The 25,866-nt window shown below is 43.0% G+C and overlaps 1 protein-coding gene and 1 long non-coding RNA gene across 2 annotated transcripts in view; both read right to left on the reverse strand.

The window, feature by feature from the left end:
• Positions 1–16,912, reverse strand: part of MED13 (mediator complex subunit 13) — a 54,331-nt gene extending 37,419 nt beyond the window's left edge. The window contains exons 1-3 of the mRNA XM_032129654.1: positions 14,885–16,912; positions 12,776–13,010; positions 3,310–3,478 (exon numbers count right to left, since the gene is read on the reverse strand). Coding sequence (XP_031985545.1) covers positions 3,310–3,478; positions 12,776–13,010; positions 14,885–14,950 — 470 coding nt within the window. The 5' untranslated portion in view covers positions 14,951–16,912. The remainder of the gene's footprint in view (positions 1–3,309; positions 3,479–12,775; positions 13,011–14,884) is intronic.
• Positions 16,913–17,803: 891 nt separating this feature from the next.
• On the reverse strand, positions 17,804–24,436 carry LOC116453798. The gene is made up of 3 exons (XR_004243939.1): positions 24,239–24,436; positions 22,598–22,778; positions 17,804–22,388 (listed from the first exon to the last, which is right to left on the reverse strand). It is a non-coding gene; the product is annotated as an uncharacterized LOC116453798 (long non-coding RNA).
• Positions 24,437–25,866: the final 1,430 nt, after the last annotated feature.

Here is a 25,866-nt window from a genome sequence, read left to right on the forward strand (position 1 = left end):
AGCAAAATCCTCTCTTTAGTCTTTTATTCATCTGGAAAACTGAAATCACCTACTTAAAAATGGGAAACAAGACCCCAGCACACACTGCCCCCCTCCCTTCAGGGAGCTGCTCCATCCCTGCCCCATCTACAACCAGGAGTGGAACCAGCAGACGTGAAAACCTCAGAGAGTTTCCCCAGGCAGGGTAACCGTGTGACTTGTTCTAAGAGATCAAATTTCAGCCCATCCACGAGTGTCTCACTTTCCTCAGTGCTGGTTTTAGACTGGGGAGCAGCAGGGGAGGGAGGGAAGAGCAGGTCACGGTTGTTACCTCGCAGCACGTGACTGCACAACGCAAACAGCTGAGGCTCCCACAGCAAAACTTTTAAGAGATATCATATAATAGAGGTTAGTTTAATAAATTTATTTGTTTAGGACTCACATCATTAAACAGTGAACACTCAAAACTATTTCATTCTGACTTCCCTGTCATCTGCTCATGTGCCACACCGGCATCAATTATGAACATTTGGGACTGACCTTTTAAAATTTAAATGTACAATGACCTGGACTTTTTTTTTTTTTTCAATATAACCTTACACAAGGAGGAAAAAAACCCCACCACAGCAACAGACAGGAAGCCAGAGCTGCTGGACGAGCTGTTATCACAGCCCAACACCTATCAGAATCACAGCCTCCTGGCTGCTGCGCCACCACCGACGGCTATTGTTGGGAGAGCAGAGCACAGAAAATCTCCCGTTCTGGAAGCCCATGCTTTTAAACAGAACTCGGAAAAATCCAGACGGGATCAGCTTCAAATGAAAGAAACAGCTCTATTTGCACATCCTTCAAAGGGACAGAGGGGGACAGAGCAGGGCTGAGGTCCCGCAGGTCGCTCAGCCACAGCCCCAGAAAGCCCAGGGGAAGGAGTCACCTCCATACCAAGGGCACTGACTGCTCCATTTCCAGTCAAATTCCTTGAAACTAAAGATTTCCATCAAGAACAACCAACCTGATTGAAATCTGCAGTTGTAAAACATGGGGAACAAGTCTCTAGAGTGGCTGGCCAAGCCCCAAAGTGCAGGGTGAGATAAATTATGATCCAAAGCACGCTGGTAGCAAACTTCACATCCCCAGGATACCGAATTACCTCAAATTACACAGGCACAGGAATTCCTTCACAGGGTTTCTGAACCTTAATGCAAAGAACAGTCCCAAAGACACCACAAGTAATATGAGATGAAAGACAAAAATACAGCTTCAAAACTGATTCTTAAGATATGTGCATCAGTACTCACAAACACAAGAGGGGCTGTTGGGAGTTTAGTTTGGTTTTTAATTAAGTCAGCCACATCTACAAAAGAAATTATAAACTTTGTATAGGTTTGGCTGATTAAATGGATCCTAAGGAATGAAAAATATGCAGAGGTTGTATTAAGGTTTAGTTTCTGTTAGTTCTAGACCAACTGTCTGGTAGGAAACATATCAGCACCCTAGGTGCAACATTCAGAGCTTTTTCCAGGCTGGCTGCAAGTCTCTTTATGTGGGGTTTGCTGCAGTGTCACATTTAACTTTTGCCATGAGAGAAATATTCCTTTTACTAGAAGAGTGTTCCAGACTTTGGAGCTACAGAGGTGGCATCACAAAGCACCCATGGCAGTGTTTGGGTTTCTCCCACAGGCCTGAAGTGACACCTCTGAAGAGCCCAACTTTCCTGAGAGCAGAGAATATCCCAATTCTAGATATTCCTGGAAGGGATGAGCCAAATTTGCCACGAGAATACACATCTGTTAACCATTCCCCCCACTTCATTCCATAAAAGCCAGTGCTCGGAGCATCACATGGTATCGAGCTATCTGGTAAGAAATACTGAAATTTCTCAACAATAAAATATCTTACACAGATCTGCCAAAGCTTTTTACATATTTTTCCAGTAGCTCTGGGCTACACATTATGAAATTGTGTGAGTAAGCACACAATTCCTTCAGTTATTTTCATCAAGCATGCTGATATTCTGACCTTCTTTAAAAAAGAAGCAGAGCCTCCAAATTAAACAAACACTGCTATTTTATTTTAAAAGCTTTCATCAGCTTTTCCAGCTGCTCTAGAGAGCTTTACAGAATTACTCCAAGACAATCCATGACATAACTAATGCTAGTTTAAAATCGCAGTTTGGTAAACCAGTTCCTCAAAGGAGGAAAGCCCAGACTGTGCCAACACGATATTGGCCAAAATAGTTAAAAGTAAACTTCTTACTATTGATTTATAGCAACAACACACAGGAAAAAAATGGATGGGCAAGGACACCCTGGAGAGGAAACATTTGCCCTGGCCAGGGTGGAGAAAGAAATGCCTGGAACTAAAGGACAAGTTTATATATAAATTAAAAGCAGCAGTTCACAACTACTAATAGAAACACACACAAACATGTGCTTCTGCTTCTTTTGCTCCAAAACAGCCTCTAAATTTCTTTCAAGTTTAAATTTATTGCAGAAGATGCCAACAATGGCCAACTCCACACCCAAAAAGCAAAGCCACTGATCTTAAAATTTCCTGCATGCAAGATTTAACACATACATAAACACACACACACACAAAAAAGCCACACAAAAAACCCCATCATCTAAGCTTTAAATTACTTTGGATTTTAAAAGCTGATTTGGGAACAGCGATTAAACTTGTTCCAGCTAACCTAGTTTTTATTCATTTCATTATTTATTGCTAGGCAACATAGACCGTGTCAAACCACATTAGAACCATGAGAAGAAGTCCTTCCAATTTAGATCAAAAATTCTCTCCTTGCCCTCCTCCCCCTCAGTGTGGAGGCCACATGGATTCTTTTAACACCAGCATTCCCAGACACCACCCTCTTTCTGACCAGGAGCTGACATTCCAAACGCTCAGCATCTCCCATAGGATGCAATTTATCCAAAGCTCAGGTGGGATCTGCAAAGAGCTCTCTACAATGAGTCTTTCTTGGTGTTTGCTGGCAGAATTAGTCCCAGTAACCTGCAGGTCCAGGGCAGGTATCTCTTCATTCAGGTATCTTTTTCTTGCTTTCTAGAAGGCTCTACCTTCTTTCCCAACCTCCCCATTATCCGTGGTCTGGACATGGGCACCAGCACAGAGGATATTGTTTACCACATTTAGCATTACTTCCTTCCATTGTAAGAAAGTTTTGAAGAACTCCAAAAAGGCAGAAAAATAAGAAAGAGCAGAGACCCAGGCTCCAGAATAAATCATACACAGGAGTCTCTTAATTAAACCTTTCTTCTATCACAAAGAATAGACCCTCCAACTTCTCTAATAAAGCAAAATAAAGCCTCCTACCTTTTGTTTATGGGTTTCTCATCTTTCTCGTAAGGCTTCACAAACCATTTGCCGATGCGGACGAAGTTCCTGTTCATCAGACACCTCTCCAGCAGGTTGTGCACGGCTTTGAACAGCAGAGTGCGGCACTCGTAGGAGAGCCCATTCTCCCAAACCCCATCCTCCTCTTCTGCAAGGCACAGGGAAAACAGAAATCAGCACTGAATTCCATCCTCTTATTTCAGACATATCACAATGCCCTTTTCTCTCCCACAAGTTTTTAAGATATTCACAGCATAACATGCAACCAAAACCAGCCTGTAATGTTCAGATAACTCTACTTACTTTATAACAGAGCTGCTAAAAGTGATCAGCTATAAAAATATCTCAGCCCCCACAAGGAAAGAAGATTCAAGTTATTTGTACACAAAAGGAAACAAGTAGCACCAGCACGTTACATATTTCAGCCTGCAAAAGCACTGTGTGATCTGTCTGTGAAGTGGCTCGTGTTTTGGGTAGTCTGAATTACTCATCCTGCAGAGTTAGGTGACAATTAGGCTTAAAAATAAATTTCCCAAAGACAGACTTTTAACATATCCTGGTGTCTTTTGAGCAGCACTGACTGAGGAAAGCTGGGAACAAAAGTCAGCAATCAACTGACCCTCAATGATCAACAATTTACTAGAGATGACAAAAAATACTCAGATTCAGAATATTGGTAAGAGCAATCTGAGTCTCCTCAGAAGACTCAAAACTGTCATTAATCTCTTTAATTCAACATTAAAAATGAAGATATTTAAGCAGCCTAGCCCTACTTTCTGGTGTACACACAGAAGAGAAAAATCAGCAAGACAAAGCCCAGTTCCTACCAGTGGGATTCTGAAGTCAAACACTGACATCTTCTGTGCCCCACAAATCAAACACAGGCATGGAATGCAACTTGCACAAGCCAAGTTGATTTGCCAAATGGAAAAGCAAGATTTATGACAAGAAACTGCAAACTCTTCCACCACTCTGGCTCCTACTCAGCGTTTGAACGGGGTCTAGAGGCCCTCAAAGCACAAGCACTGGTCCCAAGAGCTGCACTGGCACTAGAATTCCCTTACCCAGGTAAAACAAGGAACACCTGGAAGTTCCTGGGATGTCTCTCAGGATACATCTGATATCACTCATCCCCAGCAACACTAATAAGGAGGATAATATAATAAAGCTTGAGATATTGTCCTTAAACCACTGGCAGTCAGATCTTACCTTTATGGCTCTAATTCCTCATATTTTGTGTTTTACATCTATCCCTAAGGATCTGCTCCTGGTATCCTTGGACTAACCTAGCAGAGTTACTCTTCAAATGCCATTGCTTTTATACTCCAGGTAGCAGCAGAGATGAGAAGTTTGTCTGACATAGATAAGGAGACATATTTTTACTCCAGTCTCTGGATAGTCATGGAATAATTTAGGTCGGAGGGGACCTGTGGAGGTCGTTGCTCCAACCTCCACACAGAGCCCAACGTGAGAACAGGTTGCTCATCTGTCACATTCACTGTCCCTGCACATCTCCAGGGACTGGAGCTTGAGTCCAGCTCTGCTTCAGCACCACAGGTCTGACAGCAGTGCCCTGCCTGCTCACCTCTCCTTCACAGAGCATTTTGGCTCCACTGCTTTGCTCCATGGTCAGAAAACCTCAGCAACGCAGCCAAGTCCTTGCATTTTAAATCCTCCTTGGAAATAAGCCCCTTCACCTTTCTCTGGAAGCCACTTACAAGCTTAAAAGGTTGCAATATTATTAACTAAAGTCTCGGTATCCTTAAATTAGAGAGCATCTAGAAAACCAGACACCTAAGAGTTTTAATTAGGAAAAAAACCTTACAGATTATTACAATAAACCATATTTAAGACAAGGATGACAGAGAAGGGAATTTCAATGCTATTGGAACCAGAATGTGGTGACCATGTTTGTGTTTTGCTATATTCCACACAGGCAAAAGTACATTTTCACACAAGAGCAGTATTGTGAGTAGAAGAAAGTTACTCCCGGTAACTCTGAGGGACAGAATAAGAATAAACAGACCTGCCCCATCATTTATAAAAGAGGAGGTGTGCATCATTACAGATGAATCATTCCATGAAATAAGTTTCTGGGTAAGACAAGGAAAAACAAGGAGCAGCATTTCCCAAAGCAGAGACCTCACCACGCCTTTCCCACCCTACCACCTTACTCCAGCCTGGAGTTCAGCAAAAGCTTGTTTTCAAAAACTGCAAAGCTACAAGATAACACAGTAACTCACTAAAGAAACATCATACACCACTCTTGTAACAAAAAGCAACAAAAGTCCAAAGTCAAAGGGTGTAAAGTGCCAGTGCCAAGCACAGAGGTTGTTCCCCAGCTCCAGCTCTGGTGGATGCCCAGGCACAGCCCTGTCCCACAGGCAGCAACTCTGCTCCAGAGCAGGGCCAAAAAGCAGCTCAGCAGAGCAAACATTAACTCCAGAGCTCAGTCATATTGGACTTTACCTGCACAATAAACTCCACACCATTTCAAAGGTTACGGACTTGGTTTGTACATGGCTCTTGTCATTTCAAGGAATCGTTCCAAGCACATCCCCTGCATCCACGACCTTCTAGAAGAGGGAATGGAAGGAGCTAATTCCAGTTCTATGCCTAATTTTGTTTTGGCATATTAGTGTAGCAATGCCACAGAAGATGCCGAAATTGCAGAGACTGAAGTGACAGTGTTTTGATGGTCACACTGTGGAAACAAAGGAGAGGTTTCCATTCTCTGTACTCAGGTGCTTCATTTACTGTGATCAGCTGTGCTGACCACCAAGTTACAAGCAAGTTTCCAGGCAAGAACTTGCCTCAAGATGTAACTCTTGAAAGCTCTCCTCCCTTAGATTATTACTGAACCAGAGAGTCCTTAGTTGAGTGTGTTATGTGGGGAAAATGTAAGGCATGAGATGGAAATCACAATTAAAACTCCAATGTTTGCTCACCAGGATCCAAACCCGGACCACCTGTTCTGACTGAAGTGCACCTTGCCACAGAAAGGGAAGGTAAAAGAAGCTGTCAGTTCAAGAAACCCTCATTTCAGAACATTATTCAAATTCATGCAAAAAACCCAGCAGTAAGTGTTCTCTGACTTTCTGAAATCTATTTAGTCATTCCCCTTCCCCCATTTTTAGTGGTGGAGAGAAGCAAACATGACATCTGCTCACATCTGCCAACTATTTTTCTTCTTAATTCAAACTGTTGTTTCTCAACATGAGAAAACCCCTCCCACTTAATAGAAAACTGTACACAGCAAACCATTCATTAAAAGAGGGGGAGAGGAAGAGGCACTTTTGTCTTCTAATCTTCCTTAAACAATAAATTCAAATGTTCAATCTGATAATGGTAACAAACCAAAATAAGTTGCTGGCTCATTTTCAAAAGGTGCTAAGCCACAATTTCACTATGGACAAGTGTTATCCACAAAAGTGCTCTGGCAACCTGAAGGTTACAAGTACTTTATTTTTGATGAGTTCTCTCAGCTGTCCAAAGCACTCAACTCTTCCCCAGCACACTTATCTTTATGTCACTCCATTAAACAATTTATACCCATATCCCACTGCTCCCTCTCTCTTTATATCACATATTAGACAGTTTTCCTCAAATGAAGCTAAAAATTATCAGGGAATGAGGAATTTATGGAAACAATGGCCAGGAAAAAGCAATTTGCATGCTACACATAAATAAACTTTTTCAGTCAGCACCTTTTTGATATTTCCAATTTTATTGGAGGCCACTTGCCTTCAGTACTTCTATGTTCTCCTTTCCATTCTTCCTACAGTTAACCTGAACCAGTAAAGTTCATTTTTACTGATTACGCCCTTCTGTCTGTGTGCTGCTCTTGGAGAAGTGAAGAAAAAATTTGGAGCACCCTGAGAATATAAAACTCTTGCAATTTTTAGTGAATTCTGAAAAAGGAGTATCTTTAAACCTTACAATTTAATTCATGTCAGTTTTTTAAAGCCTATTGTTATTCACAGATCTTTAGCCAAATTTATTAATCAAGGATTTCTAAGAAGTAATATATATATTATATAATGACAAATCTATATTGTAAATACAGAGACTTGAAAATACAATTTTTAACAAGACTTTTAAGAACATGGATTTCCCTCCTTCCTTTAACACACAGACCACCAGTAAGCACCAGTTCTCACACAGGCTGAGTGTTTACCACACCATTGAAAATATCTTCCTAATGCTCAATGAACCTCTAAAATAAACTATGCAAAGAAACAAAGCCTCCACTTTGGACTACAATCCCCCTCAATTACTTCAATTACACAGGATTTATGAAAAAATCCATTCTTTCATATCATGATTGAGACTTGTCTTTTGGAAGCATTTCTTACCTCACAGGCTCCCTTTTTGCCATTATGTGACTTTGCCAGTTATAAAAACACTGACAAACCTGATATACACGATTAAGTTTCCTATATAAACCTCAGATTCCAAGGGAAGTAAATAAGCAAAGCAATGTGAAATTGCTGCAGTACACAATATTGTAACGATATGACAGAAACACTTTGAGTAAAACTTTTCTATTTAAAAAACAGATTTTTGAAATACCTTAAATTGCTCAAAGTGAGACTTACACAGCAAAGCTACTGAAATACTGTTTTGAGGGCCTACATCCCTTATGAAACAAGTGAGAAGCAACAGATTTTGCAGGAAAAAAGGAGACCAATACAATTTTAAAATATCAATTTAAGAATCTGAGTAAGACAACTGAAGTTTGTTCCTAATAGAGTGGTATCTCTTTTCTCCAGTCATTGAACAGAATCTCAATACAAGACTCTGGATACCCAAACTGTCCAAAATACCACACTGAAAATACTCAGCACCATTCCAGGTTAGGTTTTGTGCTGCTTGCCCTTTACCAGTATCACACATAGAGGTTTTATGCTCTCTACCCAGCAGAATATTTTCTAAAAACTGACAATTTAAAAGTAGAACCTTTCTGTAAGAGTGTAGCCACGGCTGTTTAAAAGGATAACAAGGTAACTGCTCTCCCTCACTCTTTGTGGGGTGTAAGTTTGGCTGCTCTGGGCTACACTGCCACAAGAAAAGCTGAGGAACTTGCCAGCTAAATGATCCAGCAACCTCCTCCTTCACTGAGTAATTCCATATGCAGGTACATGTAACAGTGTAAGTAACATATTTCATTGTTCTGATTTATCCAGGTCATTATGCATGTGACATTGTTCACACAACCAACATGACATGATGCCAAATCCTCACTGCCTGTGACAAAGCATTTTTCACCTGACTCCACAGAGATTTCACACACATGTTGGTCAAGAAAGAAAAGGGGGGAAAAAAGTTAAATCTTTGTCACCTTTGAGCTCACAGCACGTCACAGAAGTTTGATAAAACTGCTCCAGTAATTTTTGCATAATGCTTATCAGCAGTTTTGCTTAAGTGGCTACATCTCTAACATGGAGGACTAAAGAAATGCTGAAGCATCAATGCAGCAAGAACACTTGGAATGCCTCTCCTGACTGACACAGAACACACAGATCCTTCCCAGACAAGGGGCTGCAGCTCACCGTGCTCACATCAGGTGCAAAATGTTTTTAAAAGCATCCTTTCCTTTTGTATTTTTTTTTTTCCTGTAGGAGTTAAACGATCTTAGGGAGCAATAGTTATTTTAAAAAAGCATCACTGGCTGAACTCTTTTCCAAGCTGCCTTTGCCAACTCCTTGCAACTGGCAGGGTTTGCAGCCCCTTGGAATGATAACTGGCTCATCCTCTGGTTTCCATTGTCCTGGAGTAATGAGACACTCAGTGCTGACATCAGCACAATCTCACTGATTTTTTGGGGACAGGGATTTGATCTATAATGCACATGCATCAAGAACTACACAACACATATTAGTCTTTGGTGCCATGACTGTTTTTACCACACAAACAAGCATCAGGATTCTTCCAAGATCTCATCCAACCAGCAATATTTTTATACATTTCCCCCTCACAGAAGCATGAGCAAGATTGTTCAGCAAACAAAAACTGATTATCTTCATATATGACAGACAACTCTTTAAAGTAAATTAACCAAATCTAATAGACACCAGAATGAAAAAGATGCATCTTGAGCTCACCATTTAAAAGATGCAATTTGAAGGTCAAAGCCATATAGCAGCATTCCCCTATCCCAGCATTAATCAAATTGTGACCATTTCCTTGGGACTATGTCTTGTACATAATTCATACCCGACTGTTCTCAGGTTTAAAATCATCTACAGTCAATTTAAAAAAAAATAATCCAAGTGTAGAGGTAGCCACATGAAAATAAGAAAGAACCTTTCTAATAAAACAACTGCTGATCAGAGCAGTGAGAGACCATTGCCTTCTGAAATTGGAAGAGATATCCTACTTTAAGGTTTGAGTTGCAAGAATTACTATAATCAAGCCTCACCGTCAGAACAAAAACATAACCTTTGAGGTTGTTAGAGGCTAAAATAACATTTCACTAACTTCTGTCTGCCTCTAGCTACGTTGGGTTAGAAATAGACCTCTGTTTTTTCGGCTGTATGTACAGTAAGTAGGTTCCTAGGGAAGGGAAAAAAAAAAATGATTGAGTGAAGTCAATATTCCTGATCAATCAGCATCTCTGAACAAGTCTCCTTTTGACATGCCCCCAGGCAACAACAATCCCTGACCATCAACAAGACACTTAGCCAAGGCTTGGAATGAGAGCTCCAACACAGCCATGAGCAGGATTCAAACGCGACTCCAGGGCAGAGAGTGAACTTCTAGAAGGTACAGCTGAACACAGAGATAGCATTTATTTTTTCAACATAGATGTACATTCACAACCCTGTACATCCCCTTTTGGAGGGATCTTGGGAAGGGGACAAAAGGGTTCTGGAAGGCTGACATTTTTCAAATCCCCCAGGGCTGATAACCAAGATGTGTTCCAGTCACTGAACACCCATTGTTCACTGGAACTACACATCACCAAAAAAGTCACAAACTGTCAAAATACCAACCTCTCTTTAACAGGCAGAATTTCATACCAAAGGGAGCCAGAACCAAGAGTTATTAACATGGCTCTGGCAGATTTCTTAACCAGGGCTCTCTCAAGGGCCCCTTCCCCAGGAGAAATCTGTCCAAAGGCACTAAGGGACAAACTGCTCCTTCTCTCCATCCTCCAGGACAATCCTTCACCTATCCAGCAGCAAACTTCTAAATGAGGCAACACCTCAACCTCCAGCAGCAAACAATTTCCAATCAATTTTGCAGGTAACAAGCCTGTGCTAAGAAGTCATTTATCATTCCCATTGAAAATGTTACAAGCAATCATTGGGAGAACAAGGCAGTGTGAATTACCAGTAGAAATTGTCCACCGATGAAAAAATCCATTAGGCTACGACAAAGGTCAGATAACATTGTTTGGGTTCAGCCATAATTCTCTCTTCTATGAGATCCACGTTAAGATTTTGTGTAACAGCAAAGAGAAAAAGTGCAGATGTGGGCATCCCCTCAGCCACCTCCTCTACAATCCATCTGATGAGGATCTGTATCAACTCCTGGCCAGAAGAGCCTCACACACACTCACAGATTATGATGTCTCTTTTCCATTAAAAGAGGACAAAAACGTGTCTGCAAATCCCAAGGTGTCAGACAAACCCACACCCAGACACAGGTGACAGCCTCAGGAGTACCAGCATTACACAGAACACGTGTGGAACAGCTCTGTGGAAGCACAGGCACCCACAGGTGACCTGAACACAGAAAATACCCAAAGACATGGCTGGGAGACCCTAATCCTCCACTATCTCTCCCTTATACCCTAAGAGAGGTTAAGAATTGGTAAGTCCCTGGGATGATACCTGCTTATCTGCCTGTGCAAAAGGGTAATTCTGTACAAGCACAAACAAGATGCTGATCTCAAACTCCAGCTACAAACCACCACTGTTTTCAAAAGGTCCCTCTGTGCTAAATCACCAGGAGACAGATTCAACAGAAGGCAAAGAAAGTTGCTCAAACAAATAATTTTAATGGTTAGGTAGCACAAAATTGCACTTTCCAAATGGCTTAAACTTCATTGGATTTCCCATTCAAAACGTACTTGTCTTGATTTAATCCCACAGCCAAAAGCACACAAAATTCACATAGGTCCTTCCACACAAGTGTTGGTCTTGGCTCAGGGCAGGCCCAGGCCAAAAACACCAAGCACTGGGTCTAAGTTAGATCTCAGACACACAAAGGATGTTCCCTGCAGGTCAAAACTGAGGTTATTTATAGGTCAAAATAAGGAAGCCTTAAATGCACTAAAACATCAAGCAAACTCCAGTGTAAGTGCCATTTAAAATGCAAAGTTTGTAGTTCCAGGACAGACAGGAATAGGAGCAACAGCCCAATCTTTGAAGTCAACTATTCAAAGAAGTAAACATCATTTCAGTGCGTCAATTGTTTTCCAGATCACAGTATTTTTGTATGAAAATTCCACACGTTATTAAATTGTTTCAAATCAACTTCCTCAGTGGCACTTTAAACTCCTGTTTGTTCTCCAGCTTATCCACACACACAGGCAGCATTAACAATTTCTGGTTACCAGGTCACCAAACCTTGGTCTCATTTTACACTTCAGTAATCTGAATACTGTACATTATTTGAAAGGAAATTAGAGTGATGTGTTTGTTGGTTGGTTTTTTTCTTCCCTAGAATTAGTTTAGTCTCACCTTTAGACTCACCCAATTTAAATATCTAACTCCGTCACCTTGCTGATAAGCAGCTGGAAACCATCTACGTGGGGAATTGAGCTCAACAAGTAAACATTTCCAAAGGAAGGTGCCAAATTTGAACTACAACATTATTGAGAAATACAAATATTGTCAGTCTTTCAAAAGGCTGGGTTTGAAAGCAGGTTCAGAGCACCAGGAAAAGGGGGAAGAGGAATCATAAAAACTGAAGGTTTACAGATTCTTGCATGGAAACAGCTGGTTAGTTCCAGGTGCCTCCTTCTGACTGATGGCTTCTCACTGATGGTGTGAATTCCAACCAAAACAATTCCAAATGGTTCAAGAGCTGCCCAGATCTCTACAGTTATTACATAATAAAATGAACTTTACTATTTGAATTTGAAAACTCTAATTGCCCAAGATCCCAAAGGGATCTTATCAAAACATGTTTAAGCCATCACTTGTGAATCACAGGCATAGCTTTCAGCACAGCTTTCTCATGAAGTAGTTGCCAAAACTCACAGGCTTGTGTTTTGTTTTTTTCAAGGAAACAAGTGGGGAGCAAACCCCCTGTTTCTTGAAAATCCAGCAGTCCAAGGTGAGCTGAACACAGAGCCGATGGTTGATCACTGCTGTAATAATTTGGTGAGGGTAACAGCAATGTCTCTTTTCTAGAGACAACATTCCACCTCGTACAGATGTCAGGAGTACCAGGATGTTTCAGTGACCACAGGAAGGTACGACCAAGCTCCTACCTGAGAGATCATGATGGATCAGGTCAGCAAAGTTGGGGTCATCCCCCCACCAGAATATCCAGAGCTCCCTGCGCCCAGGCCTCTGGTCTCGGCGCCAGACACTGAGCACGTCGGCCTTGAGACAGCGGCTGAAGCTGCTCAGGATGGGATCCTCCTCCGTGACAGGGAAGAGAATGGGGGCAGATGTTGGGCCCTGCCACACGTAGCGCTTCCATTTAATCCCGGTTAGATCAGCCTGGGGGAGAGAAAAGAACAATCAGGTTGCAGGTACCTCCAGCAAGCAAGCACATCCTGCTACAAGGAGGTGGCACGGGGAGAAAGGGAGGATTAACCCCCCAGAATTTAACGGGAACCATGTTGGTAAATTTTGTGTGCCTTAGGAGATAAACTGGGAACAATCAGGCATCCTGGTTTAATAGCTCATTAAATAACTGCAGTAAAGCAAGAGCTGCTCATTTTCACTGCAGCTTTAAGGTTATACAGAGAAAAATCAGATTTGATTTAAAGTAAAAGAGTGAAAGACAAGTGAGCAATGTTATTATTCACAGACTGCAACTGTCCAATCTCCTGAACGCTTGCCTTGTCAAGGAACATCTTTCTTTTTGCTTATTTATGCAAACACTGCCTTTTCCATCCAAGATTACTCCATGGAAATAGGTGATACAGTAAATCACACATTCTTCCAGCCATCTACCACTCTGGAAAAATTCATAAGTTTCTCCATTGTAAAAAATTCTCTGTATCTCCCCCAGGAAGGCTCTCATGTTCACCGATTTTACGGAGAGCTATCATACTTTTCATTCCTCACACCACATTTCAAGAATTTAAATCCTAGTTTTATCATTCAATTACACGTTAGACCTGCATCCACACTGATTATGATCCACTAAACCACCTTCTAGGCAAAAATTAATTTGACTTTACACAGGGAAAGAGTTACTACTCTGTGTAATGGGAAGCAGACGATTCTTGGATTATCTACACCACAACACCAAGTTTTAGCACTAAGTTTTTCACTCGAGCACCTCACCTTAAGGCAGGTAGGGGAGGCATTGCCCCGGGTTCTCTTTGGGAAGGGAGAGCAAGGCAGGCTGGCATTTGTGAAGAAGTTACTATTTTTTGTCTTCCCAATATGACAACACACAAAAGATTACTGCAACATTTAAACCTAACATGGCAGCCTCCCTACCTTCAGCAGGAGAGCAATTTAGAGGAAAGGTTGCCTGCAACAGTTGCTACTTTAGAAAGACTTTCAGATTTAAAATTGCACTATTAAGATGGAGCTGCAGGCCTGATGCAGGCTGCAGACACAGTCAGGCTGTCCAGATTCCCCTCTGTCCAAAAATATGAGTGCCACAGCTTGGCACAGGATTGTTGTAACAATCTCTAGAATCATAAATATCAGGCAGGCAGCTAAGATTAGCTCATTTGCATTAAAAGCTGATGAAACAGCTCAGCACAGCCACCAAAAAATTGCATCACAGTCCAGTTATATCGAATTTACTTTCGGAGCAACCAAAATTCAACAATGTGAACGATTTGATACTTGGGTTAAAAAAAGACTACAAAATGGTGCACATCAAAACACAAGACAGGGAGGGCATCACCAAAAGCAGCCCTCCAGAATAAACACAAGCAGGGAAAGGGATTCGTTTAAAAGCGAGGAAGAAGGGAGGCTTCGCCTCGGATTTGCCTGGGATGTCACGAGTGGGGAGGGAAAAGAGAAAGTTCCCCGAGATGTGGGGCTGGGAGGAGCAGGAGCAGCAGATCCCTTCCCCTGCGAGAAATACCACGCTCAGAGGCAGGAATAGGGAGAAAGGAGGAAAAGTTGGAAGGCACGGAAAGGGAAGGAAAAGGCGAGTTGCAGGGAGGCTACTATCCAGGAAGAAAGCGGAGGGAGGGGCGAGGCGAGACAGACAGCGATGGAGGGGAACCAGAGGGGCATGGGAGAGTTGGCTGCTCCAGGCAGGGCCTACTCCGAGGGCTCATCCAGCAGAAGCTCTGCTAAAAATGGCTGCTTTGCTTCCACTGCCCCTTCCCCCTCCCCCAGAGCTCCGAGCCCTTCCCTCGGTGGCCCCGGGCGTGTGTGCGCCGGGGGCCGACACTCACCAGGCAGAAGAGGTTGGAATGGCAATCCTCCAGGCTGGCCCCGTTCGGCACGAAGCAGGAACTCATCCTCACAGCCACAACCCACACGCCATTATCCCACAGCCTCCGACAAGAAAGAAAGAGACAGACAGAGAGAGAGAGAGGGAGAGAGGGAGAGACAGACAGCGAGAGGGAAAGGGGGAGGGGGGCTCTGCACACGCACAAATAATAATACAATTAAATAAGGGATTTACAGACACACGCACACGAAATAGTGGCAGGGGAAATAACCCGCGAGGAGAGAGAGAGGTATGGGAGAGGGGGGTAAAAAATATATTTAAAAAAAAATTAAAAAAAAAAATTAAAGAGGAACTCAGAACGTTTTCTCGTCTTCTGGAGCTCAAACGGGGGTGTAAAGCCGCCGTGGAAGGGGAGAACAGAAAGAGGGAGGTGGTAAGTAATCCAACGACGGGAGATTAAGATCAAAATCCTCCCTGTTCCTCTTGTCTTCTCGTTCGCATAAGGAGGGGAGGGAGAGGAGGTAAGGTGAAGGGGTAATTGATCCAACAAGAGAATAAAAATGGGGTAATTAATCCAGGGGGGCTAGGGGTAAAAATCAGTTGACATCCCTCCTTCCTCTCTTCTCAGATGCCAAGCAAGAGAAGCAGGAAAAAAATAAATAATCCAGCGGGGGCAATTAATCCAGAACCCCCCCTCCGCTTCCTCCTGTTCCTTTAGTCATCAGATGAGAAAGGGGCAAATTGTGGAATGACTGGGAACGATTGGCCGTGGGAGAGAGAAAAATCCAGGCTCGTCTCTTCGGAGTCCGAGGGCAACAGGGTGTGGGGGGGTCAGATTCTTCTCCCCTGCTCCAAAAATATTCCAAATAAATTAAAATTTAAAATCATAAAAACAAACTTCAGGGGCCAGAAGCAAGGCCAGTCTGAAGAATTCGTAAAGGCAGAGCAAGAAAAATTTCCTGGGGTGTACCCCAAAAAAACATCTGCGGGGGCAGGGGAGGGGGGAAGGTATTCCTTGAGAGAGAAAGGCCGCAAAAGTCTCCTTAGCAGCCCAGCGGGGGATTAAATTCCCGTGTGGAAACCCCCCCTCCCCAAAACGAAATACTCTTCGCAGCGAGGGCGAAACCAAAATATCATCCGCTGGGTAAAAATTCTTTCCGTGGGGAAAGGAGGGAGGGGGAAAAGGGTGGAAGGAGGAAATTGCGGGTGACCCTCGAAGTCTCTTCGGGGAAGGATGGAGGAGTCTCCGGGAGGCCGATCCCCAGCCTTTTCGGGGGAGGAGGAGGAGGACGCGGTAAATCGCAGAGTGTCTTCGGGGAGCCTGGTCCCCCCCAGCTGTCCTCGGGGGCCGGAGGACCCCGCAAAGTCTCTTCAGGGGAGCCCGGACCGCGCCGAGTCACGGCGGGGAGGGGGAAGCGACCCCCGCCAGACCCCCGGGCGCGGGGGGGCGGCGAGGCGGGGAGGGACCAGCTCAGCTGCGAGGCCGGTCCTTTAAAAATAAAAGGGAAAAAAAAAAAAAAAACAACAAGACAGGGGAAAGAAAAAAAAAAAAAAAAAGGCGCGGGGGGGGGGGAATATAAAGAACGATCGTCTTCGGCCGGAGCGGTCTGTCCTGGGGGGGGCGGGAGAGCCCCGAGACCGCTCGCTCTCCTCAGGTGCGGGTCCCCGCGGGGGCGGTGGGCGGAGGGCCCCCTCCCCGAGGCTCCTGGGCAGGGCGGGGAGGCGGCGGCCGAGCCCCGGGCTCTGCTCAGCCCGAAGGGGTCGGAGCCCCGCAATTCCCGGCGCCGCCGACACACAGGGACGCGGCGGCCGCCGCCGCTGCCGCTGCTGGCGGAGTCGGTGCCGCGAAGCCCCCGCCGGCGCGTCGCCTCCCCTCAGCGGTGCCTCTGTCGGCGGCTGCCCGGCCGCGGCATCCTGTGGCGGCGGGAGCCTCAGCGCGGGTCCCCCATGGCCGGAGCGGGAGCGGATCCGGCTCCCGGGTAATTCCGAGACCCTTTTTCTTTAATGGCGGCCACAGGGACGGCGGTCGGGGCCCCCCTGCCGCGCTCCCATTGGCCGCCGCGCCGTCACGTGGGCGCGCACCGCCATGGCCGCCGGCGCCGCTGGGGGAAGGCGGGTGCGGCGGCGCGCGCGGCCGCCAGGGGAGTCCCGGGCGCTGCGGAGCCCCCGCCTTGCTCGTTGGGGGGGCGCCATCTAGCGGCTGCGCCGGGCGGCGACGCGGCGGCGGCGTCGAGGCTGCGGGTTCGAGTCCCGCCCCCGGCCGGGCCCGCGGCTCCCGGGGTCGCGGGGCGGGTCAGGGTGGAAGGGCTGCGGTGGGGGCAGCTGGGCACAGCGCCCTGCTCAGGCACGGTCAGCCCCGAGCACAGAGCACGGGAGCACGTCTGGGATATTCCCATGAGGGAGGTTCCACAAGCTCTCTGGGTAATCTGCTCCAGTGCTTGGTCCTTGGACAAGTTCTTCCTCATGTTCAGGTGGAACTTCCTGGGCATCAGTTTCTGCCTATTGTGCCATGTTCTGGTGATTGGCACCACGCAGCAGAGCCTGTTCCCTCTTTTGGCACCCCCATTTAGATATTTATACAAGGGCTCGCTCTTCCCTTATCCCTGCCAGGGCTCCCATCCATTCCTGGGCATCAGCACCAAGGATGTGAGGTTGATCCCCATATGGGCCATAAGGGTTGGAGTCAGTGGTCCTTGTGGATATCCTGGGATTCTGTGCTCACCCTAGGGCACCTCTGGTCAGCCTGGGGCTAAAGTCCGGGCACAGACTGTCCCCCAGCACAGGGAACACTCGCCTTGGCTCCCCTTCCACAACTTCCACCTCTTGGCAGAGGATTCCCAAGATTTGTGCTGGCGCTTTGCACCACAGAGCAAATTCCAAACCAAGGATCTCGGAGCCTTTTTCAAAAGATAAGCAAGTATTGTGAAAGCTGACTTTAATATTTAATGCAAGCGTTAATGCTCTCACTAGTCCCCCAGACAGCCTCTCTGCCAAAGCAGAGCCCTACTCCAAAACCCAGTTTTTTTCATGCCCAGATCCATATTGTGCAGTTCAAGAGGATAAAGTAGGTGGTTTCTCTGTTACTATATGCACAGATTTGCAGAAGGACTGTGAGATTATTCAGAATTAAGATGCTACAGTGACAGTGAAAGCTATTTTTAAGAGATGTTTGGAAAGTGTATGCATCTTACTAATCCTCTCATATTACACAATAATTTTCTAGGCAATGCCTTGCATGTAGAATGGAAAATTTTAAGTTACTATATGCAGAATTTTTACTGCAATGTTCAAGTGAAAACATAAACCAGTGTAAAGCACCTAAAGTAAAAGAAAGCCCTGAATGTCTCATCTAACCTGACATTCACATTAAAATATGATATGTTCATGCAACAGCAGCACGTTGATCACAACTATGCAACACGATGATGTTTCAAAGGCCCTGCAAATTATTTCAGGACTCCTGAACAAGACGAGCGACAACCTTCTGCAAATGTCTTGATAGAGTAGGAGGAAAGAAGGACACTCTATAAATAAACTTATATGATAAGTTTAAAAAAAAAAAAAAAAAAAGCAAGGCTAGATATATTCACCAAGAGAAACTTTGAAGATTTACTCACACTGAGCCTATTTTTGTATGTCAGTGTAGGCAAGCAAGATTCTTCTTTTCATCTAAATAGAAGCAGAGTATTTTTAAACGCAGGAGATTCATTCCCTCAGTGCTCATCGAAACACGGCAGCTGGGGCCGGAGCTGGGATGCGGGGGGAGGGCTCCGGGTGGAAGCAAACCCCTTTCCAAGGGGAACAGATGGTTTTCCCTGCGGTGGCTGCAGCCGAGGGCTGTGAGGAGCATTCCTGGGTGCCCAGGGCCAAGCCAAGCCCCTCGGAAGTTCCAGCGCCACCGAGATGTCCCTGCAGGAGAGGTTCTCAAGTCACACCTCCCCAAGGAGAAATCCAAGGATTTGAAGGAAATTAGGGAAAGCAGCATTTGGCATTAAGTACACAAGAGCTGGTATGGATTTACTGCTAGGAGGAAAAAGAATCATTTGGTAAAAGGGATTTGGTAGATTTGGAAATCCAGGACAATGGCTCTTGCATGTCCCACTGATTTCAGGACACCATCGAATGTTCCCTGGTTGGGAATCAATTTATTTTCCTTCTAACAGCACAGCTCAGTGTCTGGAAGAGAGGATTAGTTTCTAACACTGGGTTTGGTGTGGATGCACCTCCCAGTTTGGAGGAACTCTGTGTGTCTCAGGTCACTTCTCTATAAAATGCATTTTGGGATCCAGTTCATCAGTCCTGACGCATTCATCCCAATAAATCCTTCTATAGGATCCCAGCACAAGTGCAGAACATAATTTGCCCAGCAAACCGAAACACAGGATAAGGAATTAATAAAATAATCCACTAAAGAGGAAAGGAAACTAACACATCAACTAGAAGTCTTCCTGACTCAGAACCTTGAAGCTGTCCCAATTCCACGTACAGCACCTCAGAACAGTGAGACACAATGGAGAACAATTATAGCCATGCCTGGCAAATTCTGGACCTGAGACACTGCTTTCCCTTTGTACTCTTTGGGATATAAAACCTCCTGGAAAACAGGGAAGAGGCAGATAAAAAAATAAAAAAAAGAGGAAAAAATGCTATTGCAAACACGCTCTGTTTTATAGATAGGTTCTTATAGAGTTCTCATCTCTGCAACTTCCAGAAGTGCATTAAGCTGCATAATTAGCATCTGTCACATGAAGCTTTTTCCTTCCCTCTTCCTCTCCCTAGAGGGAAACTGCATGAAGAAATTTTAATATAAATTTTAGTATCTACTCTGTGCAGTGCAATCATATTAGGAAAGCTACAGGCAAGTCAGTTTGTGCTCAGTCTAAGGTTTATCTTTGTGTAATAGAAACTTTACCAGTTTAAAAAAAATGCTGCTGATCCAATTTAAAAATTAACCAGTCTCTTGGAAAGACAACAGGGGTGGGGGAGAGATGGTCCCCATTGCATCAGATTTAAACCAGTGGAATTGCCAGGAAAACTGGGCAATTAAAGCCAGTCCTGGCATTACATCCCTCCAATCTCACATGGAAACATGCAGCCAAAAGAAGTAAGGGATGTGTGATTTCCCCTTCTAGTCAAAAGCATTTATTTTGAAAGGAATATTTATATTTTTAAAACATCCAAACAAAGTAGGAGTTCATGTTGCTTTTTCATTCACATCAAGAGATACTCTGCTGTTGAATATAAAAGTCAATGGACTACAGCATCTCATGGTGAATCTCTGCAGGCAAAAGAAGATGCTGCCTTTTTAGAAATAAAGATTAACTAGAAATAAATGCAGCTTAACAATAGCAACATGACAAACAACTCTATTATTCAGCCTCTGATTTCCATTCTGTCTCCTAATTTTTTGAAGTATTTCTTTTCTACTTAATTATTCCAAGAAAATTGAGATTATAGGATTGAACATATTGCCAACAACCTGAGATATGAAGTGCAGACCGAGTGCTTAAACTTCAGCTACAGAGGTGGTAATTATTGGAATTGGTGCATGTGCAGTAAATATATCAAGTAGTGTAGAGTTCAAACTCGTGCCAGTCAGTCTCCAGTTGGCACCAACAATTCTGTCAGGAGGATACAGAGGTCTCAGCAGGACTTATTACTGGCAACTGTTCAACAGTTCTCTTCTCCAAATGGTTTCAAGGGGATTTGGGTGGGAAGAAAGATAATTTTTAACAAATTAAACTACCTAAAAATGGCGAGCTGCCCAGAGTCACCTAGTCTGCCTTAGTCACTACTACCAAACCATTTTAAAAAAGAAGATTAAAAATATTGCTGGCAAAATTGCCTACCTGGCTTTAATGACTTAATCAGATCCCTGCAAAATTACCCCAACATGTGCTGTACACCATCCTGCAAGTGTGTGTAAAATATGTCCTGAGTAAAAGGTAGAGCAGAATATTCACTCAGTGTGTGTTTCTCAGGAAAAAACTACCTCAAGTTACCAGAATCCAAGTATCCCTTTAAGGACATGGGCTCTAGTTCCAAGAAATTAGAAAAACAGCTTAACTAAAAAAAAAAAATTACAAAGATTAGGAGGAATGTTTACTTCCCATTAGTATTTATCTCACAACATTTGTGAGGTGTAAACCAGAGTTCAGCTTTGCACTGGGAGCTTTCACAGGAGCCTCTGAGCTGTGCCAGATTGATGTCCAGCTGCTTTGTTTAGATCTTGCTAAAATGCCTTTTTCAAATGGTGAATATGTCATTTCTAGCAGAGGTCTCCAAGAGAAGATTTGAGTTTAATGCATGGCAATAAAAAGAGGAATATGAGAATTCTTGGTCTCTTTAGTGTCAGCTTTGCTTAAGACGTATGAATGCACATGAATAGTCTTGTCAGAATCTCTGGGGCTACTGACATTCAAGATCTAACATATTATTACTTCTGACCAGAACATTAGCTGCTGTGCAGGAAGGAGAAGGGAAAGAGGAGAAAGGGAAAAAGATAGGACCACTCCCTAATCAGAGAGAAATTGTTATGGATTTCTCTGGCTGGAAATCTCTGAACAGAACTTTTCTGCTGTGGAAATACAATGCTCATGTTCTCCAATCTGATTGTACAGCCTCTTTAAAATGTGCAGCAGGAAAAACAAAAATCAGCATATTTTAATGCCTGATCTTGCTCATTTTACTCATGGAAAGGATCCTAATTAACCTATAAATAATGACTGTACAACCAACTATTACATCCTTTTAAAGGACATGTGCTAAGAAAGGTTTGAGCATTTTGAGCTGCTGACTCTATTTTTTACTATTTCTTTGAATCACTAGTTTCAGATATAAATAAGCTAATTAAAGAATTTAGTTAAAATAAGGTAATTTTCATTCCAATCTCAATATATATCAAATCTGGATACCACTACAATGGAAAGATTTGCTCACCAGGAGCAAAAATCTCCCAATGTCCTCCTGGCTGAATTAAGAGAAAATGTATTTCAGATATTCTTAATAGTTGTTGTTCAAAATTCATTTCTAAATAAACTGAAAACATTCAGAAATCAGTTTAATCAGTATATCTGTGCTCTGAAATTTGAGCTGAAGGAGTACCTTTCACTTAGAGTGCAACCAAAGGGAGTATCTTGCCCTTTGTGACTGAAACCACCTTTAGAATCCATTCAGGAGCTCCAGCACGTCAGACAAAGGCCTGGATTTGTTTGGAGCAATAAATGATAGCAGACCTTTACATATTTGAAGTGCAACAGATGGTCCTCCAAGGAGAACATAATGACTGGCAGACAGTACTTCGTTAGAGTGGCTTGGAATGTCTTCAGCAATTACACAGGCAGTGTTTTGGGGGGAAGCCCTGTCATCTCTGTGATTCTTCTCATGTAAATAGCTGTGATTTCCTTGTTTAGATGCTAAAAAATGACATCTTCTAAAATCCAGGCAGTGAACTGGAAAAGGAAGCACCTTTGGCCCTCCCAGGGCTACTCAAGCTGAGGGTCCACCTGAGAAGAGAGATGTGAATATAAAAAAAATCAGCATTAAAGGGAAAGAACTTTGGGCACATAACTGTAAAACTGTTAATCCATAGCCAAATATTCCATGGAAATGTAATTCAGGAAAAAAGCCAAGGTTTAACATAAGGTCCATCAGACTTTAGAAACTGGGAGGGCTACAGGTACAACAGGCAGAATATCAAGGAGAAAACACTCACAAGGCCTAAATTACCAAATAACAACCTCCTTCCTTTGGGAAACTGGTGATTTTTGAGGAATCCTCTTCCACATGAAACACTGTGGCTGCAGTTCTTCAGGGCAGGGGAAAGGGAGTTTTTCAAGGCTGTCCATTCTTTCCATTTTCACAGACAAGCTGTTTCACAAGCCAGCAATTAAGAACTAGAATTTTAAAGAAAGAGTAACAAAATGCTGATTTTTATACTGTAGACGTAGCTTAGAACAATTTAACTTCCATCTCTCCCGTCCCTGTAATTCTAGGATTAGTTCTTTTCTGTTCTAAAACCTTCCCCACCAAATCCACCCCGAGTAAAATTTTATGTGGCAACACAACCACAACAAAAAACGTGTCCTTTCCCAATGTAACTTAAATGTTGATGGAATCATAACTGCATTACTCCCTCTCCAATTAGCAGCAGCATTCTTTATGTTTGCTTACGAAGCGTGAACCCTTCGCTTGTCACTACAAAGACCTTCTGTGGAGGACTTAAAAAAACAGCCCCAGCAATTAAAATGACAACAACAGAGGTGGATTGGTCACATTAAGACACAAAATATCCAGCTGTTTCTTTCCAGCAGAAGGATGCACCAACTCCATGAAATATTATGGCCAAATTTTGACAGGCTACGTAATGCTGCTGGATATTCTGGGGAAAATATGGATTTCCAAGAAAGGAGGAGACTAATATGGAACTATGTCTAAGCTCACAGATTGATTTTTTCCACATGATCAGGATTGTCATTCATGCTTTTTATCCATACAAATTTCCCTTTTTTCTTTGCTGGAACTAGAGTTACTCTATTTTGTGAGAAATTCTCTAAAAATAAGAAAAATTTTGGGGATTGTCCTCGAAAATAAGGCAAAAAGTGATCTGATGGGGTTAGAACTAGAAAACCAGATTTTAAACTTACTTAACTTGGTTGTGTTGAAAACATTCTAAGAGTTTATTAAGACCATAAGTCTCATTACAACCAGAATATTATTTATAAAACAGAATATCTTTTATAATCACATCTGTCTGCTGCTGGTTCCTGCCTATTCTGCTTCCCAGTAAGATGGGAAGTTATTTGTAATACATGTAGGGAATTTAAAAAATCATTTTAAGCATGTATTTAAATAATAACAAAGGCTGAAAATGAAATGTTTCAGGTTAGCTTTTCCTAGTTCGGATTATAGGAGAGAGATATAGAGAGAGATATAAATACAGATATATTTATACTGAAGTGATAAGGTAGCTTTGATTTCTAATAGAGCAAGAGAAAATAACTGACACACAGCGAACCAGTCACTCAGGGGGGGAAAAAACCCCCAAACACTGTCTATAGAATCCACCTACAGATATGTCCTTGGAGAAAAACTGATGAGAAAATTATCAGGCAGATTTTCCTTGCTGTTTCCTTTCTGGAAGTTTTTGCCTCTCATAACAGCACAGCCATGGCAAGTGATATGTATCAGAATTCATCCATGCAGTATATTTTGCACATCAAATTGATTATCCATGACTTCTTAGGCAAACACAGGAATGCAGAAAACATGTCAGCTGTTATAGATAGAATATATGGGCTTTGCACTCCTTACTTTACATTTAGAAAGAGCTGCAGATAATGAGCTCAACCATTACCTTGAGAATAAATTTCATTTCCAAGTTCAGAAGTATGTCTGGATTCTCATCTGTTTTGTGAACCAGAACTTACAGGTAGCTCGTAACATTTGTCTTCTGACCTGTGTTTGTCTCCAGAATAATTGTCATAAGTGGGCAAAGGCTTTAATGTCCTCATCTTCATGCCTTCAACCATGATGACCTCACAGACTCAAAGCAATCACAGCAAAATACAGAGGACAAGGAAAAAAAAGTTAAGAAAATAAAAGCCCTTTCTTTTTCCTTCCCTAAATTCCCAGAATTCATCTTCAGATTCATGCCTGTAGCAAAAAAAAAAGACTAAAATATTACCCTTCTGTATGTTTCATCTGATATAATTGCTTGACAACAAACATCTCTTGCTCTGCAAGTATTCTGCAGTGAATTTATTCACATCAGGAAAAACACATCAGAAAGGTGCCTAGCTTGAAAGTTTCCAAATCAGACACCAGTGACAAAAAACCAGAGTGACAGAACAGGCGAGACACAACCTGGAACCCTTCTGGGGACAAACAGACCATCATTTTCATCAGCAGCCACAAGAAATATTAGACAACCAAAAGTTCTGAGGTCAGCAGGTTTTGATAAACCAGTAATTAACCCTGAGCTGTAACAATAATAATATATGTTTGAGCAATATCTCATAAATATAATTATTCTTTGTAGATGTTGGCTATTCATTACAATGGAAACTGTTCCATTCTACAGTGTGGCCAAGTGGTATCAGACACCATTTTTACTAAGACACCAAGCACAAGATGTTCAATCTCAGGAGGTGAATTCCTAGACATTGGGCTGATAAAGCCATTTTAGATTCTGTAAAATATATATCATACAGTAATTACATTTCATTTTGTGGTTTACAAAAAGCTATTCATGAAACTACAGGAGCTTGTCACGCATTCTTTATTTCCAAAGAAAAAGACTCACCCATGAAAACTCTGATTTAAATCACTGTGAGTGCTGGCAGGTGAAAATTACTGGATAAAGCGAATAGAGCCTTATTGGAAATCAAAGCTACAAGTTTGAGTCACTCTTACTCCTGAGATACTCAAACTTGACCAGGCTTTAGGTACTAGAAATGCCATCTGCTTTCCAACACATTGGCCTTGCTGTTGGCAGAATTCTTGCAGGATTCTGCAGTGATATCAAAACAAGTCCAAATCTGGAAGACTTGAAAACAGCCTCTGAATGACTGCAAAATGCAAGTAAAGCATTAAGTTGCAATCACAGGGTAGGAGTGGAGATGGAGTTCCAGCTGGAAGTTCAGTTAAACCCCTTTGTATGAAGTGAGTGACCACTGCTCCATATTGCATTTGGCATTAGACTTCAGAACTTGTGGAGCAGAAAACCAGGGAGAGGGCAAAACTCGTGCTGGAAAGATCTGAAAGATTTAGTGAGGAAACTGGTGGGAAGTGCCCTTCCTCTCCATGCAGACACTGCACAGCCCCAGCAATTGCAGTGAACAAATAAAAGGCAAGAAAACACAACATATGGATCCTAAAGCCACAATTTCTGGAATACAGCATCTGGAAGTATTACAGAGAATAAACCCCCTCCTGTCAGGTAGAGCAGAGCCTGTGTCAACAAGAACCACACACTCCCACTGC

This window comes from Corvus moneduloides, chromosome 20 (assembly GCF_009650955.1).
Source record: "Corvus moneduloides isolate bCorMon1 chromosome 20, bCorMon1.pri, whole genome shotgun sequence".
NCBI lineage: Eukaryota > Metazoa > Chordata > Aves > Passeriformes > Corvidae > Corvus > Corvus moneduloides.